Source organism: Molothrus aeneus, chromosome 4 (assembly GCF_037042795.1).
Source record: "Molothrus aeneus isolate 106 chromosome 4, BPBGC_Maene_1.0, whole genome shotgun sequence".
In the NCBI taxonomy this organism is placed as follows: Eukaryota; Metazoa; Chordata; class Aves; order Passeriformes; family Icteridae; genus Molothrus; species Molothrus aeneus.
In genome coordinates, this window is record NC_089649.1 from 64,424,847 (window position 1) to 64,442,320 (window position 17,474).

At 38.5% G+C, this 17,474-nt stretch overlaps 1 protein-coding gene across 12 annotated transcripts in view; it reads right to left on the minus strand.

Annotated features, from left to right (window-relative positions):
* Positions 1 to 344: 344 nt before the first annotated feature.
* ADD1 (adducin 1) overlaps positions 345 to 17,474 on the minus strand; it is a 63,787-nt gene continuing 46,657 nt past the window's right edge. For 3 of the 12 annotated variants that reach the window (XM_066548694.1, XM_066548691.1, XM_066548692.1), the window contains exons 12-17: positions 15,885 to 15,974; positions 15,772 to 15,789; positions 14,963 to 15,055; positions 9,154 to 9,310; positions 7,074 to 7,169; positions 345 to 2,790 (exon numbers count right to left, since the gene is read on the minus strand). In XM_066548694.1, coding sequence (XP_066404791.1) covers positions 2,438 to 2,790; positions 7,074 to 7,169; positions 9,154 to 9,310; positions 14,963 to 15,055; positions 15,772 to 15,789; positions 15,885 to 15,974 — 807 coding nt within the window. In that variant the 3' untranslated portion in view covers positions 345 to 2,437. Of the gene's footprint in view, positions 2,791 to 6,300; positions 6,336 to 7,073; positions 7,170 to 9,153; positions 9,311 to 14,962; positions 15,056 to 15,771; positions 15,790 to 15,884; positions 15,975 to 17,474 lie in introns of those variants that run through there. The other 9 variants (XM_066548697.1, XM_066548693.1, XM_066548700.1 and 6 more) reach the window with 5 other exon arrangements.

Sequence of the window (17,474 nt, forward strand, 5' to 3'; positions counted from 1 at the left end):
ACTCCTGTGGTCAGTTCATTACAGTTGTTACCCCCTCTGAACTGAACATCCCTGTCTGGCTGAGGCACAAAGGGCCAGGATTTTACCCACGGTGCCAAAGGCCTCCTTGAGGGAGCCAGCCATGGATGACAGTGCCATGCTGACCCAGCTCATGGGTGGGGGAAGGAGCCAGCACCAGGCTCTGCCCACTGCTGAGCTGGGAAGCTCTGGGAAGGGAGCCCTGCCATAGCCAATTTCAGTATTTTCTGAGAAGAAAAGACATCACTAATCAACACCTTAATCATTAAAAGAAACTAAGCAAATGAGGCTACAGAATAAAAGTGTACAAGTTTGAAAGCAGAGCATGATTTTTTTTTGAAGAGTTTTATTTGTGAGTAGAACTTAATGATACAAGAAAGAAAGAAAAATACAGGACTTTATTCTGCCCCAAAGTGTGTAACCATACCATACATGACTACATTTCATATTGTAATACAAAGAACTAAAAGAACAAACTACAAAATTAGAAATTAAGAGTCATTGCATATGTGGTCAAGATAAATGGAGGGACTTCAGTAAAGAACTGAAACATAGAGCAATTAGTCATTTAGTTACGACCCTGCAATAAAACACAATTTAGCAAAATAAGTGTTGTTTGCTTCCTAGTGTACAAGGACATACAATGTTAGAGCAGAAGCTGAAAGCCATTCGTGCCATGCAGTCCTGCCTGAGTGCTGCTGTCCAGGGGCTCCGGCCCAGTGCCCGCCTGCTCTGGCCCACACCGGCCCTGTCACCTTTCCCACGGCCCCAGCGGCCACCTCGACCCCTCTGTTCTCACCTGAACACTGACAGCTCAATTCCACTTCCAGCTGTTCCCCTTCGCCGCTCAAAACCAGCCCGAGGCATCGGCACCTCCCAGCCCGGCACGGGCCCTGCTCTGCCCGCCCAGAGCCGCTCCACCCAGCCGGCCCTGCATCAATGTAAGGCATTAGTTCTCTGCTAGTTTACAAATTGCAACATTTAATATTGTCCTAAAAGGTTACATCCATGTTCTGTTGTGTTACAGACACTTACTGTGAGTCAGTGTGTTGCCCTCACCCCCACGGGGTGTTGGGGTTTGCTGCTGTTAAACCCAAAATGCAAATTCTAGAAACCAGAATGGTCACTGCCCCGCCGGCCCTGGGCCGGGGAACGGCGCCCGCTTTCCAGAGAATTCCACAAGCTTGACCTGCCTGATCTTAAACTACTTTCATAATCAGTGATAGACACAAGCATGGCAATAAGTGGGAAATAGTGAACTCAGTGGCAAGAGTGATTTGCCATGCTGCACATTAAACAAACCTTTATAGCAAACGGTGAAAATACACCTTAAGGTTACACGGGATTTCTGCACTTGACTGCTGGCAACAGCAACAAAAAGATTTAAAGAAACGCCAGCTTTTGTAAGTGAAAATATAATTACTAGAAAACAAGGTGAAATAGTGTAATGCATTTACATTTTTGTCAGTGGGAAGTAACAAACACAAAAGGCTGCACATGGGGTTCATGCACAGCAAGGCTGCATGTGCAACAAAGGGATTTTTAAAAGAATGAAAAAACTTGTGCTAAGGCCCAAAACACACCTGCCCATGCTCCACACCACCAGCTTTTACTTCAGTTACTTTTTAACCTTTTCTAACAGCCAAATCACCACATGACTCAGTGAGGCAAGAGCAAAGACAGATTTCCCTTAAACTGTAATTCACTAGAAAGTAAAAAAACCAGGCCAAGATTGGGCTCTTTGAACACACAACAGGAGCGGAACACACCACGGACATTTCAGTCATAGACAAAGACTGATTTCACCAGCCAGTTATAAAATAAAACAAAGTGAAAAACACCTTCATTTTGTAACAACAGTGAGAAGGGAGAAAGAGAGGAAGCAATGGAGAGCCTCAAAGCTTGGCCAAACCACAACCTGTACTCACTTGCTTGCAGAAGTTTACATGTCAGTTCAAGAATTCACCCCCCTTGAGAACACCACTGCAAAAGCATCCTCTCTAAAATTCAAAATTTAAGAAATTTACCTGTGACTTGGAACAGAATATTGGAAAGAACACTTCTTGTGGTAAGCAATGGGTGTTTTATTTTTAATTGTGAATTTTTTATATTCTTTTGCAAAGCAGTGCAGGCTTTAAATTAAAAATAGTGAGTCAATGCCTTCCACATGGAAGTCATTTACATTTGATTACAAACTAGGGATCAGATCTGTGGCAGCTGCTGAACACACAGGATTAGCACCTTTTTGGACACGAGTTTCTGGTTATAACCCTAAACAATCAAGCCATAACTTGAGGGGCTGGTTGGATTAATTGTGGCATTCATTTACACAGTAAGACAAAACACTCAGTACGATCTGGTACATTCTAGTGGTTAATGGATTTTAAAATATGACAGTGTTTCTGCAGTGGGTTGGCCTTTAGGAGTCACTCTTCTTTTTGCTCTTCTTCAGGAAGGAAGGAGTGCGGAACTTCTTTTTCTTTTTCGATGGGGACTTCCCTGGAGATTCATCGCTACCTGCATCAGCTGCTGTCCCCTCCTCAGCTGTTGGTGTTGCTGGCTCTTCAGCGGGTTGGGACTGGGGTTCTTTATTTTCCACTGCAGGTGCTTCCATTTGGCTTTTGGGCACATCATGATCACATCTCCCTTCCTCCTTCCCTAAGGGAGGGAAGCCGAGTGCTTCCGAAGGCTCATCGGGGGTGAGATCTGGGAGGGTTTGCTTGAAGGTTGCAGCATCACTGTCATCTCTGTAGGTCTGGTCCTGCCGTGTCTCTGGTGGACGGACAGACAGCGACAGTCAGTTTACAAAAGTGTCCCTGGAGCAGGGCAAGCAAGGCAAGTGGATGGTGAGCGTGCTCTACAAGAAACTAATATATTTACTTTGCATGAGAGCCTTTGTAATAGGGCTGTTCTCCAGCTTTGGGCACAGAAGAAATAAGATATTCCAAAGGTCTGTTTGTTTTTAAGCTTCTTCACCCAGAACAGATAAAGCTGAATTGCATCAGCAAGAAAGTAACTGTTCAGACCTCGCTCCTGTTTTACTCGTGATATTTGCAGGCAACACAATACTTTTGTACAATAAAGCAGGAATTAAACCTACAGTTTTCACTGACATTGAGTAGAGTGGGTTTTTTTTCAATTCCATACTTTTATTCTTATTTCTTTTGGAGAGATAAAATTAATTGCTGATTTGCAGTGATCCTATACATGCAAATCCATTAATTTCTAAATTGTTGGTTTGCCAATTTACAATCCCAATGAAGAGATTTTCATAATATTCTTCCATGAGATCTAACAGAAATTGCTTCAAAATATAAGTTCCTATCACAAAGGCTTCACTTTTTTTTGGCAAGATATGAGTACATATTATGGATTCCTATAAGTAAAATCCATGTAGTTTATCAAATTAAATGAGCTCAGCAGGTTATGCAATACAGCTTGTTTTCTTTATTGTATGTGATGTCAAGAGCCAAACTCACCCTGTAAAAGGGAACATCAAGAGTCCAGTGGTGGCTGTATGTCCAAAGGGGAACTGAACCACTCCTCCCTCAACTGGAACACTGTCCCCACTCCTGGCTGTGCTTTAGGATGCTCACTTTAGGGCTGCTCTCAGTGCATGGGCTGCAAGAAGCACTCTGTGGGGTTCCCTGCACTGCTGTCTGTGCCTGCAGCCAGCAGGGGCCCGGGAGCTGGGCCACATCCATCCCCACTGATGTTACATAAGGAGGAATTTAGAGCAAAATCCAGGCCGTGCTCATTGTGAGGCACAAATGAAAGGCAACTATTTTTTCCTCCTTTGGAGATCTTGTTTGTTTTAATTTGAAAAGACTGAAGCCTTTCACAAGAATTTACAGAAAATACTTGATACTTTTACATTTTTCCTATAAAAATGACAGTGTTCTTTTTACTTCTGCCAGATGGGATTAATAATTCTCTGATATATTTTAGAGGGCTCTGTTCTGTGAATACCTGCTAGGAAATAAACATGTTTTGCCTAGAGCACCATGAACTTCTAATAGGTTAAAAAAGCACCACACACTAGTATCCACTCAGAATGCACAAGTTAGCAGTTTAAAAGTTATAATGCAGGCAGGATTTAAATCAGAGCAAAAAAGAGAAAGCAGTTATGTACAGTACAAGGTGCCTCCTGAAGCTGTAGTTGAGCCTGTCTATGTATGGCAGACACACATTAATAAGAAACACCAGTTACAGTTCTTCACTACCACTACCCTGCTTTTGGATTTGATGTTTCAGGAATTAACTGGAAACATTGCTGAGTTCTCCTCCCTGGGGTCCAGTGGCAAGATGTGTGGGAATGGCTCAAAGCTGCACCAGAGGAGGTTCAGACTGGACTTTGGGAAGCATTTCTTCACTGAGAGGGTGGTCAGACATTGAAATAAGCTTCCTTCTTACTGGGAGCTGCTCAAGGCCCCGGGCCTGGCAGTGTTCAAGGGGCATTGGGACAATTAGCTTTATCTTTTGGTCAGCCATGAATTGGGTCAGGCAGTTGGACTAGATGGTCACTGTAGATCCCTTCCAAGTAAAAAAATATTATATTCTATTCATTAGTTGGCCCAATTTTTAGAACAGACACCATTTTGGACTGTCAGGTTTATTCTATATTTTTTAATTTAAGTTTAAAAGGTAATTTTGAAGTCTTATAAAAGGGTTTAGAGATTCTTCAAATTAAAGAATAGGAAGCTACAGGCATTCAAACAGCATTTACCAGCTGGCCTGAGCATTGAATAAATATAAATGGGTTTGTAACTCATTAAGCCAGGACTGCCATCCTTCCCAGTTTGTCAAGATCCCATCATCCTTAATAAATAGATTAATGTGATGCTGGAATCAAGCAAACATCTGTTTATCTAGTTTGCTAAGGGCAATATTTTACCAGAACTCAGAAGATTTACACCTTCCACATTCAATTAAGTCAGCACACAACATGTAAATGCCCTGCTTCTCTACTGAATGGATTTCAGTAACATAAATAGCAAGCTTTAAAAATATATTTCTTGCTGCAAAACCTCTTTACAGTTTAAGAACTCAGCAGCACCTCAATATTTTAGAAGATTTTTTTAAAGATAATCACATTTACATCTATGCTCTCACTTTATATATATATATATATATATATATATATATATATATATATATATATATATATATATACACACACATATACACTGTGGCTTAAGAGTTTAAAGCATAATATCAATACTGGTGTGTGTTTACAATTCACATTATTTATGAATATAAATGTTTATGGGGTTTTGGTTTGTTGTTTTTTTTCCAGCACAACAACGTGGACAAACATACAAACTAGGCTATAACTGAGTTAAAAAACACTTAACTGATTTCAGCTATACTTAAATAGAAAGAATATGATGAATGAAAGTTGAGAAGAGGTTGTATACTGACAACATTGTCATTCAATAGAACCTCCCCCATGATGATATGAAGTCATCATGATATGAACTTCCAGTTATTCTCTAAAATAAGCTTTGTATGTTTGTCCTGGAAAACTTTTACAACTAGAAGAGTTTGTCAAACACAATTCCCTGTTTAAAAGAACTTCCAGGTTTTAGAACTTTATCAGTAACATCACAGGTGTCTACAATATAGTTTGACTTTAACACCTATGACAAACACACTGACTTTTGGATATAACAGGACATACAAACATCCTTATTCCTTTAAAGTATAATCTGAAGGAACCCTGCAGAGCTAGCCAAAACAGCTGTAGAAGTTGCTGCCACCAAGTACTTGCTGTCATTTCTTGGTTGGAATTTGAATTCCCTACAGTTAACATAAAACATAGGAGTAGTCCCATATCCATTTCCATACAGAAGTCTGCTGAGTAAATTTTAATCCATGTCAGTGGATTAGCTCTGGAATAGATTAGGAACTCTTCCATTCTGTAACCAGGCCCAAGCTGTGTGGGCAGCAGCAAACTATTGGGGCAGAAACTCCCAGGGCTGTTTCAGCTATATCTGCCAGGCCACTTCAGACTATTCTTTTTTAAACTGAGGAATCGGACACACAGATATGGAAACACAGAAGGTGACTTTCACAGTCTCTCTCAAAGGGGGAGTGTGCTTTAACATGAGATCTGCAACTGCCTGGAATTACATGGAACTGAGAACTAAAGAACTCAACATCTCAACTGAAAAAGCCTGCTTTTTAAAAAAAAGCAAAACCAAAAAAAAAAAAATCTTAGTAAACAAAGATGCAAGAGTGAAGCAAAGCACAAAAGCAGGTCAGAGTATGGAATGATACTTACTATGGTAACAGGTATTCTTTAGCATATCCATCTCCTGTTTGTAACGCAGCCACAAGAAGAAAAAAGCACAAGTAGAGAATCTATGCATTCATCACAGCCATTGTGTTACGTTAGAAGAATGGTTGCAACCATTCTTGTAGAAAACAGAATGAGATGAAGTAGTGAATGGCAGACTAACAGACACGTGATATATCCAATGTACAAGGTAAGGGAAACAAGACAATAATTGGATTACACCTGGTCAAGATTATAATTTTATCCTTTTTTTAGGGAATTAGCAACTTCAGCAGCCCTGCTCTCATTTTAGTTAAAACTATGACATAAGGTGAGCAAATAAGCAAATTTACATTCAAATTGAATAGGAAAAATATTTACTGAGGTGTAATCCAAGTACAATAATGTTTAAGAAATGTGCAATCAGTGAAGAAGATTTACCAAAGTATCTAGATATGTGTCTGGTTCACCATCAGACACTATTTCATTTAGTAAGAGCAATTACCTTGCAGAAAATGTACAAAAAGGTAAATCAGTTGAGAAACACCAAGAGATGACAATTCTGAAGAGATGGAAATTTGTCTTTATATTAATGCACACTTCTTTATTATTGTAAACAAACCTGTTAGACTCACAGTTCAGTGGAGTACCTCGTAGGTAGTACAACAATGAAATACAAGAAGTCACTGACTGGTATTAGCTCTAGTTCATGTACTCCATGCATCAGTCACTAAGGATGCAGCTCCTGGCTCCCCCAGCCCTAGGGAGCAGAACGTACCTTCCTCTATCTTAATGGGCGTGCTGGGAGGAGTGCGAGCTGAACTGGGGTCAGGGGGGCTCTTCTCTTTCTGTGGCCTGCCATCTTCTGAAGGCTCTGCAGGGGCAGGCAAAGGGAAATTAAAAAGGCAAATAAAACCTCTCTGCATGTAAGAAAACAAGTGTCTTTTTGCTCCATGCACAAAAGATACCAACACATTTTTCTGAATCAAAATTCTGCCAGGATATTAAAAAATACCAAAACAAGCAAAAGAAAATTAAGCGACAGTTTGATACTAACAAAACTGTTGAAGTCGCTGTTGTGCTCTGTAGCTCTTTTGGGAGGGTTTTTTTTTCTTTAAGCAGGCATGAATAATGAAATCATTTAGGAATTGGTTTATGCTGCTGTTATAAAGAAAACTTGTGAGGAAAAACCACAGGGAATATATAAACAAATATGGAGGAGGGGATATGCTACCAGGTCTACACAAGATAACACTCTTTTGCTTGCTTTGTATTGCTGAAATTTGGAGTAAACAAAATTGCATCCCCAAAGAAAAGAAGACTGCACAGCTAATCAGAAAAACATGCAGTAATTATATGATTCCAAACAGATTTCAAAGTGGTTTGAGTTATTTGTTATTAGTAAGGAGGGCTCCCCTTGCTTCCATCTTTAAATAGCCCTAGATCCAAAGGAAAACATTAATAGAGTACACCATAAATCAGGAACAACACTAAAGCGTTGTTCCATCCAGTTCACCTACACAATTAAAGTGCAATCAGTCCCAGAGATGAGAGTCAACTGACAGAATCTCCACATGGTGTAGGTAACTTCCTTGGATTGCAAGCACAGCTCTACCATGTTAGTAATACCTGAGGCCGCAGCCAAAAGGTCAGGATCAGACCTTAATGCTTTGATCACAGCAGTATGAAATTCCTTATGGGAGGACTTCTGCCCATCTGGCTCTTCTCCATTTAGATGTGGGATGCTCTGCTGCATGGTCTGACAAGAAACCCATGCAGCAGCAAACTGAGCATTATCTAAAGACTTAGACAGTGATGATACGTCACGATCCTGTAAAGTCTTCGTATCTGCTCCTTGAAAGGTGTTTGATCTCCCTTTCAAATCCAGAGACTTTTTATCTGACGTGTTTTGCTCACTGATGGGCTGATTTCTAAGCACTGCACTCTGTTCCCCAGCTGGTGTCTGTCTCAGTAACACAGTCTCTCCATATTTTGATACCTTAACTAAGAAGGATGTGGCATTGTTACTGAGAGAATAAAGGTATGCAGTTAAACAGGCATGACAGCACAGCATCCCCCCACCCCACCCCACTCAGTACTTCAGAAACAAAACACAAGGGTTCCTACACTGTGGTCCCAAGAAGCAACTGCAGGGAACACACACTGTGAAAGAAACAGCACTTTGGATTCTTGCATCACTCAAATTCAAAACCTCACAACACATGAGCATTCTAAGTATCATCCCTTAAAATTATTCAAAAGTAAAGCAGGAGAACCACTTCAGAGGCAGCAATGAGCTCTTTTTATAGCACAAATCTGTCATAATTCTAGGATAATTGAAAAAGTCCATTTTGGTAGAAGTCTCCACAAGATGTCACATTTCCAAGCAACAATCAATGTTATTCTGTATCTTCTCCATTCAATGTACTTCTCAAATCCACAAATTTCAAGGACTTAAAAACTGCAGTGTTGCTGCTATAAAGCACCATCATTCCCTGACCTTAGCCTAGGCTCTAGGGCCAAGGGAAACAAAGCAGAACAAAACCAGTACCAAAACACCTTTTTGATGGAAGCTTTCAACTTCCTACCAGCAGGAGTAACTGGCCCTACTGCCCAGTTTGTCTACAAGGACAATTTTAGAGTGAGATCTATGCATTTTACAGAACACACTTAAAACACTTAGATCACACATTTTATCTCTAATATACTTTTCAGATTTCTAATTCACACTGGAAAAACTGAAACATGCAAAAGCTGGGTAATTTATCCATGGTCTTTGCAGGTAACCCACCTTGCAATTACTAAGAAACTTGCTGGTATTACAGTCTATTGCAGAAAAAACACACAGAGAAACCAACCTTCTGGTCCCTTCTGCTTTCTTTCTACTTCTTTGCGATATTCTTCCAGTTCTCGATCGGTGAGTTTATTGAAGGGATTTGGTCCTGTTGTGCTCACTATGACTTTGGGTTGATATTCTTTCTCAATTATTGCCTTTGATGCAGTCACCAGCTCTCCCTGGCAAAAGAAAATTAAGATACATCTGCAATCAAGCAGTAACTTGCAGAACCTTTAGAGGTATAGAGGCTACAAAGCAACCAAAAACAAAACAAAAACATAACCTGGAAAATGCTACTTTTTCCTCTTTTAGATTAAAAAAAAAAATCTATTGCAGATTTTTTTTTTAAATTTGATTCACAGGAGGTTAATATAAAGGAGAAAATAGGTCTCCACCAGGGAATATCCACCATTAAGCAGTAAATCAAACAGCAGCCAAACAGTCTAGCTGAATTATATTTGAAGTCACAAAAGTTTATAAAGTTTCTTTTTCTCACCACAAAAGAAACATGATACCAGGCCCACCTGCATGACAGTCTGGGCACAGAATACTTGTAACGGGTCAAGAACTCGGCTCATGGGTATTTTTGTTTCTGTTTTGTTTTGGGTTTTTATTATTTTGCTTTGGGTTTTTGTTTTGCTTTGTATTTTTTTAACAACAGAAAAGCTATTTCTCGCAGCTACTACGTTACACCTAACAGATGTTATAGTAAAAAGCCATCTTGTATATGTTCTGTATACACCAGATTAACAGCTTATTATAAGCCATTTTAAAGTAATTAAGGTTAACTGTAATCAGATACAAGTTAGCATATTTACATCTATAACATTTGTCATATAAGCCAGATAAAAAGTTATACAAATAAAAATATAACAAGCAAGTCTAAGTACAGTAAGTTCTGGTGGACAAAAGCAGCTGCATCAGAGATTCTCCAATGTTAAAATTTTGCATTTTTCTTCTCTAATCCTTTGGTAAAGGCTACAGCCACTGGATTTTCATTTTCTCAGGTACAGAAAATGCTTGCCTGGAAATAGCTGCTCTATCTCTCAAATAAGTTGTCTAAGCATTTGGTTTTTTCCACTGGACAAACAGAACTCTGTCGCTAATTTGTTAATGACTGATGCCTGTGCCCCATGTCATGGTGACACCCAAACTGTCTTTATTATGAAAAAAAAGAGATATTTGAACTCCATTACCCAATAGGTATGGGCTACTGATTGACCCAAGTCATCTCCATATTCAATGCTGCCTGTAGCAATATTTAGAAGAAAGCATTAGAAAGCACAGTTCAAAAATATGCAGTGCCTAAAGAGAGACAAACATTCCACCCCATGTCCACACTTCATGGACAAGCACAGGAAGGCCACTGTAAAACTGAGGATGCAAATAGACAGAATGTGTTCTGGATGGCAAGAGCTGCTTTGGACAAGTTGTCAGCACCAAAGAGGTGACAGACAAAGATGTCTGGATGGAAGGAGGACAAGAGCAGTTCTGAAAGCCTGATGAGAGATCTCCAGAAATCTAGTCTAGAGCAATCCAGGGAGGTAAGATGGATGTTGGAATCCATCCTGCTCTTCAGGAAGTAACACCAGAGAACAAACTGTGTAACAATAAATTTCCACTGCAAGAAAGGAATGTTCCTGAAAGGAACTGCAGGAGAGAAACATCTCTAAAACATTGCAGATCACTTCCATTTCTTCATAAAATAAGAGGAAAATTCATTCTATATGCACAATGTCAGTGCCCGTGAAGCATTGATTTGACAGCAACAGCTTTTCTCAGAAGATAATGCATAAAAGGGTCAGAGAAACATCAACCTTTGTACAAATCTTAATTGTTTTGTAGAAAATTCAAAACACCCCTAAAACCACAGGTCTTAGCTTTTAATGATGGCAGAAAACTGATGCCCATGGAAATTTTATATTTCCCTTTCTGTCTTTGCCCACACTTCAAACTAAATCCAAAGTTTTAACTGAAACTCAGCATAAGGAACAGGACCTTGTAAAGCACTGATCTCAGGCAGAGCTTCTAGAGTTTTCTGGGAACAAGCGAGGAACAAGACACACAGTACCCATTAGTATCCCTGGAATTTCTAAGAATCTCTTTGAAAGTTGCAAATTAAATCCAGAATCACTGGGGAGAACAATTTCTAATGAAACAGAATGTTACTGAATGCCTGTTGATTTAATGGTGACAAACGGCAAGACAGGCAGTTTGCAGATGCCTGGTGCACTGGCATGACATGTTCTCCTACTTAGTTGTCTCCTACACTTTATCTTTGTTAAATACTGGGAATGAAAGCAGCAAATCAAGCTTATCACATTTACTAGCCTGAAAAAAAAATCAAAATTAAACCCTCACAAAAAACACCTACAATCAATGCAAACAGTATTTGTACTTGCTGAGTAGCTTTGACCCAAGAGAAGCAGCACTGAAAAGATCAGAGGCAACAATGCTGGATCATAAAAGCAGAAAAATTATACAAGAGATCAGAAAGGAAAAATTTTATTTAAAAAAACTTTTTTTTATCCTCTTTTATTTAGTATCAACAACATGGAAACTGTTCAAAGGCCACCAATGAAAATTATACTGGTAGAGGTATTGAGTCTATGTGGGAAATAAATTATAGTAATATGTTAATAAGTTCTGCAATATGGTTACTCTATACCAGTATGATCACTCTAAACCATCATTACATCTAAATCAACAAGCAGATATGTTTTACTTCACAGAATAGGCCTTCTAAGAATTCAAATAAAAATATACAACAGAAAACGAAACATGGGACAGAAAGAAAACAAGAATAAAGGACTAAAAAGACAGTACAGAACATATTTCCAATTTTTAAATGTGACACTAAAATAGACAAGACTTTGCAGAGCTGTCAACCTGACCATGCCATTCCCTAAGAATGCTCAGAAAAACTGAACAAGAAAATTGGTCTGGAGTTACTTCCAGTATTAAAGAGCCTGTAGAGAGGGAATAAATTCCCATAGACTAGGTTGATCCTGGTATTACTTTGATGATGAATCTAGAAGTATTTAGATGACTACGTGAAATCTGATCACATGTGTATGCACTCAAATATCAGCAGCATTTTCTCCACTGTCAGAAACACTGGATAGATTATATTAATGAAGAGAATACATTTTCATTCTGTAAGGGCATACACTCCCACAGACACAAAAGGAGGGCCATTTATAGCTAATGATATGCAATATGCCTTCATATTAAACATGGACTTCATATTTCCTACATGAAAATTTAGATAATCAAGTAATTTTGTAACTTCTAGACCAAACCTGGCTTTTAGAGAAAATTCAAAACTGACCATTATTTAACAGGCAAGCACTTCACCTTTTTCTCAGGGATAAATAAGACCAAAACTGGCACTTGATATATGCCAGTTCTTCTTTCAATCAGACAGGAGGTTCATAATAATGGTCTAAGTTAACAATTGCTCCTAATACAATCTGACATTAATGCAGTGCCTTTATCCAAAACACCAAGATTCCTGAGGTACTGTTCATGAAGTCACCACTGAAACCCACTGCCACCTCTGGGGCAGCACTGAGAGGGTCTGCAGTAAGAACAAAGCCACAGAATTTCCATTCTAAAGGAAGAGACCCAAAATGAGTGACTCCCCTTCCATTTAAAATTACTGAAAATTCATGTGAATTTCTTTTCTTATGAGACTGCAGAATGGTTGTTGGTAAGAATAACCAACATTCCCTGTCAATCAGCCAAGACTGCAGCAGAAGCTTGGTTAACCAAGTCTGACCAGGAATAATTACAGGATGCACAAGGAGGTTGTGTTGCAACATGGCCAGGACTTCTCAGAACATGGATAAAGCAAGCAACAAGGCAAGATGGTGTATTCACTGCTGCAGCCATAGGCACAGGAGCTCAGAGCACTACATGCATACTGTACACAAGGAGGCCTTTCTTCATCCAAAATAGTGTGCATTAGTATTTGGTATAAATCTCAACGTCAATTTGAAATATAATACATTGTGTTACTGCAATTACATGAAACTTTTTACATGAACTGTCATTGAGTGTCAAACAATTTGTCAACTGAGAACTTCTAATTGTCTGGTACTTAAAAGTCCCTAAGTGCTTGATAAAGTAAAGAATTCTTCAGTTTCACTGAAATTTTCAGGTGAGGTTTGTGTGGGCATCATAAGATTGCTTACACTTCCTTTATTCCACAAAACACAATTGTTTTATGGCAGAATCTTTCCAGGAAATTTCTCTAGTGACTGTCTTTTGTTGCTGTTATTTTTGGGTTCATTGGATTTTCTGGTTTGGGTGACTTTTTTTAGAAGGAGGTTGTTTGGTTTGGGGTTTTTTTTGTTTGTTTTGGTTTTGTTTCTTGGGTTGTTATTTTTTTTTTCCCCAAACAGGAAATTATTAAGCATTCGGGTGACAATACATATTAAAATAATAAAGATTATGAAATAGGCCACTTCTATTTCATAATTAGTCCTGTAATTTACATTGTGATTCAATTTTACACACTATTTCAGGCAGAAAGCACTTCCATGACACCACAAAAAATGAAACAATTTGGACATCTAAACCTTAACAGGATACTACTAGACAAAATCACATATAACCAATAGACCATTTGTTGGCTCTCTGCCATCTGTGAAAATGCATGTAAACTATCTAATGACTTTTATAGAAAAGCTGTGTCATTGTTTGTACATAATACCTGAAATATATCAGCATTAAAAAAAGACTTGTGTTGTGACAAGTATCATAAAAGTAATTTTTCACTTCCAAGGTATTATTAAGTGGAAAATAAAAGCCACGCACTGTCTGAAAGAATTTGGCTTTATTTTACTTTTTGTCTTAAACCCAGAAATGGTGTTTTATTATTTTTCCTTTCAGAATATGGACAGAACAAACTGCAATGTGAAAAATATGACCATCCTATTCTCAGTAAGATCCAAATATCTATAACACAAACTGGCTCATTACACTTTACAAAAGTGTTATAAAACCACAAGGTTTCCAACAACGGTGTAATTCAAAGTATTCTGTTTTTTTTTTTTTTAATGCAAAAGCTATTCTGAAATGAGGTGTTTAGGCACAACCTAAACCCAAGATTTAAGAATCTTTTAGGTAAAACACTGGAGCAGAGGAGGCACTGATGCTTATTTACATACTGTGCTTCCACACTAGATGTGCTCTAAGAAATGTTATTTGCAGTGTGCAGCCCTTAATCCAGTCAGCCCCAAGGGCTGTCCACCCCAACATGGCCACAGCTCTTGAACTTATTCTGTATTTAAAGGATATTATGCAAACACAAAAATGACATCAAGTGTGAAGGCCAATTGATTTTGCACATGTGGGGCATTACTTAGCAACTCTTGTAGCTAACTGCAGGAAGTATGAAGGAAGCCAGGCATCCAGTGCTCTGGGATCAAGAGTTGACAGTGTTTGGCACATAACACAGAGCATCCTCAGAATGACACTGATGTAATCAGGCAGAGATTAAGCTAACTCTAAATTGATCTCAAACTAGAATAATTCAACACTATCAGCATGCATAAAGAAATCCTCCATATGCAGGACCTGATCAGCACCTTAACATCAAAAGTGTTTCCTCACCAGCTTCTATAGACAAAGATCAAGACCTAAAGACAGTTCTTAACAGAGTAAAGTAACTGCATCATCGCATATACATAATTTGAAGATCCATCTATTTTCATTTTTTAAAGTTTTCTAGCCAAATCATTTTTTACAGAGGAAAAAGGTCAGGGTAAGGAGAGGTTAAATGAAGGGTGAACAACAGTATTTAGAGCAGTATGACAGGGCAGTACCTTTCTAACAGACAGAGATTTAGCGGGACTAAAGGCCTGCTCTGTGAGATCGAGCCCTTCAATAGATTCCGTACAGTCTGAGAGGGGAGCATCCTGCAACAGTAAATTGAGTAAACAGAGCAAACCGAGCCTGGGCTGTACAACATCAACCAAAGCATTGTGGTGCTTGCTAAAAACATGCAGAGAAACAGTAACTGTAGATGAAATTGCATATGACAATGAATTGACATGCACACAATATGACACCCAACATGAAAAATGCTGTGGTCATGATAAGACTTGCCGATCTTTAAAAAGTATTATCAGAAAATACTTATCTGGGGCAGTTGAAAGCACTTGGATATAAAAAGTTTTATTCAGCTATACAGTTTAAGTGTACAGCTCTAATTCTTACTTTACTTGAAGCTATGATTTCTAGTTTTTTGTATATCCAGATAAACTGCTTTTAAGTTTCGTTGATGTAATAGCTTTTTTCCCAAACTGCTCTTCAAATAAAATATTATGAAGCATGAAATCCCGTATTTAACACAAAACACTACTGCCCCACAGTGAGCCTGGTGTGCCCAGTATTAATCCTTCAAGATACATCAACTCAGAAATCAAACAAACAAAAAGCTGTCACAAAGCCCAACTAGTTTTGAACAAGAATGTAACCCATATAAATAAGGCTTCTGAATTTCATGCATTACATTCAGCAAAAAAACCAAGAAGCATCCTCCACAGACATGCTTGGGCTACATGGCTGAAGCCTCTAGATTTCTGACCCTGAGCACTCTTGCAAAGACAATGGTGTTACCTCTAAGACTTACCTTATAAACAGTTACTTTCTGCCAATTAAAGAACAATTTCATAGTGATATATTAGGTGAAAGTAGAGGATATTACAGATTAAGCCAATAGTTTTAGGAATTGAATACTCTCACCTGTACAAGGCTCCTGTCCACAACTACCCCAGAAAGAACCTGTGACTGAGGGCCTGCTGTTTTAATATCCTGCAAATTTTGCTCTCGGATCTGTAAAGAAAAGCAGCAGAATGAACAACAATCACATGAACAACAGAGAAAAGTTGATCACATTTTTGTGTTTGAAAAAGGGCTGAGTGAACCTGCCAACAGGCAACCACCAGTGCTAACTGCTGTGGCCACAGGGCTGTCAAATGAAGCTGAGCTTATAAACGCCACTTGAACGTAAATGTTCAGGTTCCTGGCTGTTTCCTCACATTTCTCAGAATTTAGTCTTTAAGTACCACAGAAGGTGTTGTCCTTTGCTTTTTAGTATTAGGTCATGGCAAAACCGGTAACAGGCAACTCCAGTTCGGAAAAGTGAGGAGAAATAGAAACATTACCTCTGTACTTTTCTGTCTATTCTACCTGACCAGTCAGTTGCCATTAGTTACTGATATGGCACCACAATATCATCTTCTTATGGATCTTACTGTAAAACACTGCACAACTTTCCGTTTTTGCATCTAGTCAGGATAATATCCTCAAAAGGACATATAAATAATTTCTCTGTGGGTAAACTGACACTCTGGAGTTCTCAAGAACACTCCTTTTGCTGCATCCTAAATACCTCCCAGTTATTTCAATACAGAAGATGGGGACAGAAATCAGACCTCTAAACCTAGATATTATCTATTTAAATTAGATATCCTTCAGTGGTAAAGAAATCATAACAACTGACTCAAAACTTATTTCTAAAATATTCTGGTTCTTCTTTCAAGATAAATTAAGAAAAGCATGCATCTTAAAAGACTTCTACTTTACAACTAAAAAGGACATTGACTTTATAAAAAATATATGCATTCAAATACACAAACAAGAAGCATTATAAATACTTGGTATCTCAGAAAGAACAAGGCTCCCCCACCTTTTTCACTTGTTTCTAATTTACTACCCTTCTCATCATTGAGAAAGTATAAAATTTGAAGACTTATTCTCCTAGTCACTTCATTCAAGGTTTTAATAAAGCAATATTTGTGTTTGAAACACAAAGAAACTGCTTGGAAATGTCACGGTAATTCTCATTTCAGGTGGTTATTATTTTCCAGTGCCAAGCATAAGTTCTGTAAGTTCTATAAGTGCCATATAGAAACGATTTCAGATTCCTGCTAGCATCCCTGCACACAGCCTTTCTTTGATAGAATGCTAACTCTCATGTACCGTGTGGCCATCAGAGGTATCAAAGCAATCCAGAACAAGTTAAATATTAACAAGATACCAGGGCATATTTTATACTGTAAAAGAAATAACGTGAAAAAACCCCAATCCATTCAGTGCTTTCCTGTTAGTAGATTGGACAAGAAGATCTGAAATTCAAAACCAGGAAAATTAACTGCAAGCTCATTTCAAAAATATTAACTTGCAGTTCCAAAGACAAAAAAGACAAAGTCTGCAACAATCACAGTATATTACAATACAGCACATTGAAATATGGAGAGAGACCTACAGACTACTCTGTCTAGACCACAAAAGTTCAACTGGTATTTCCAAAACAGGAAAACAGGTCACTAA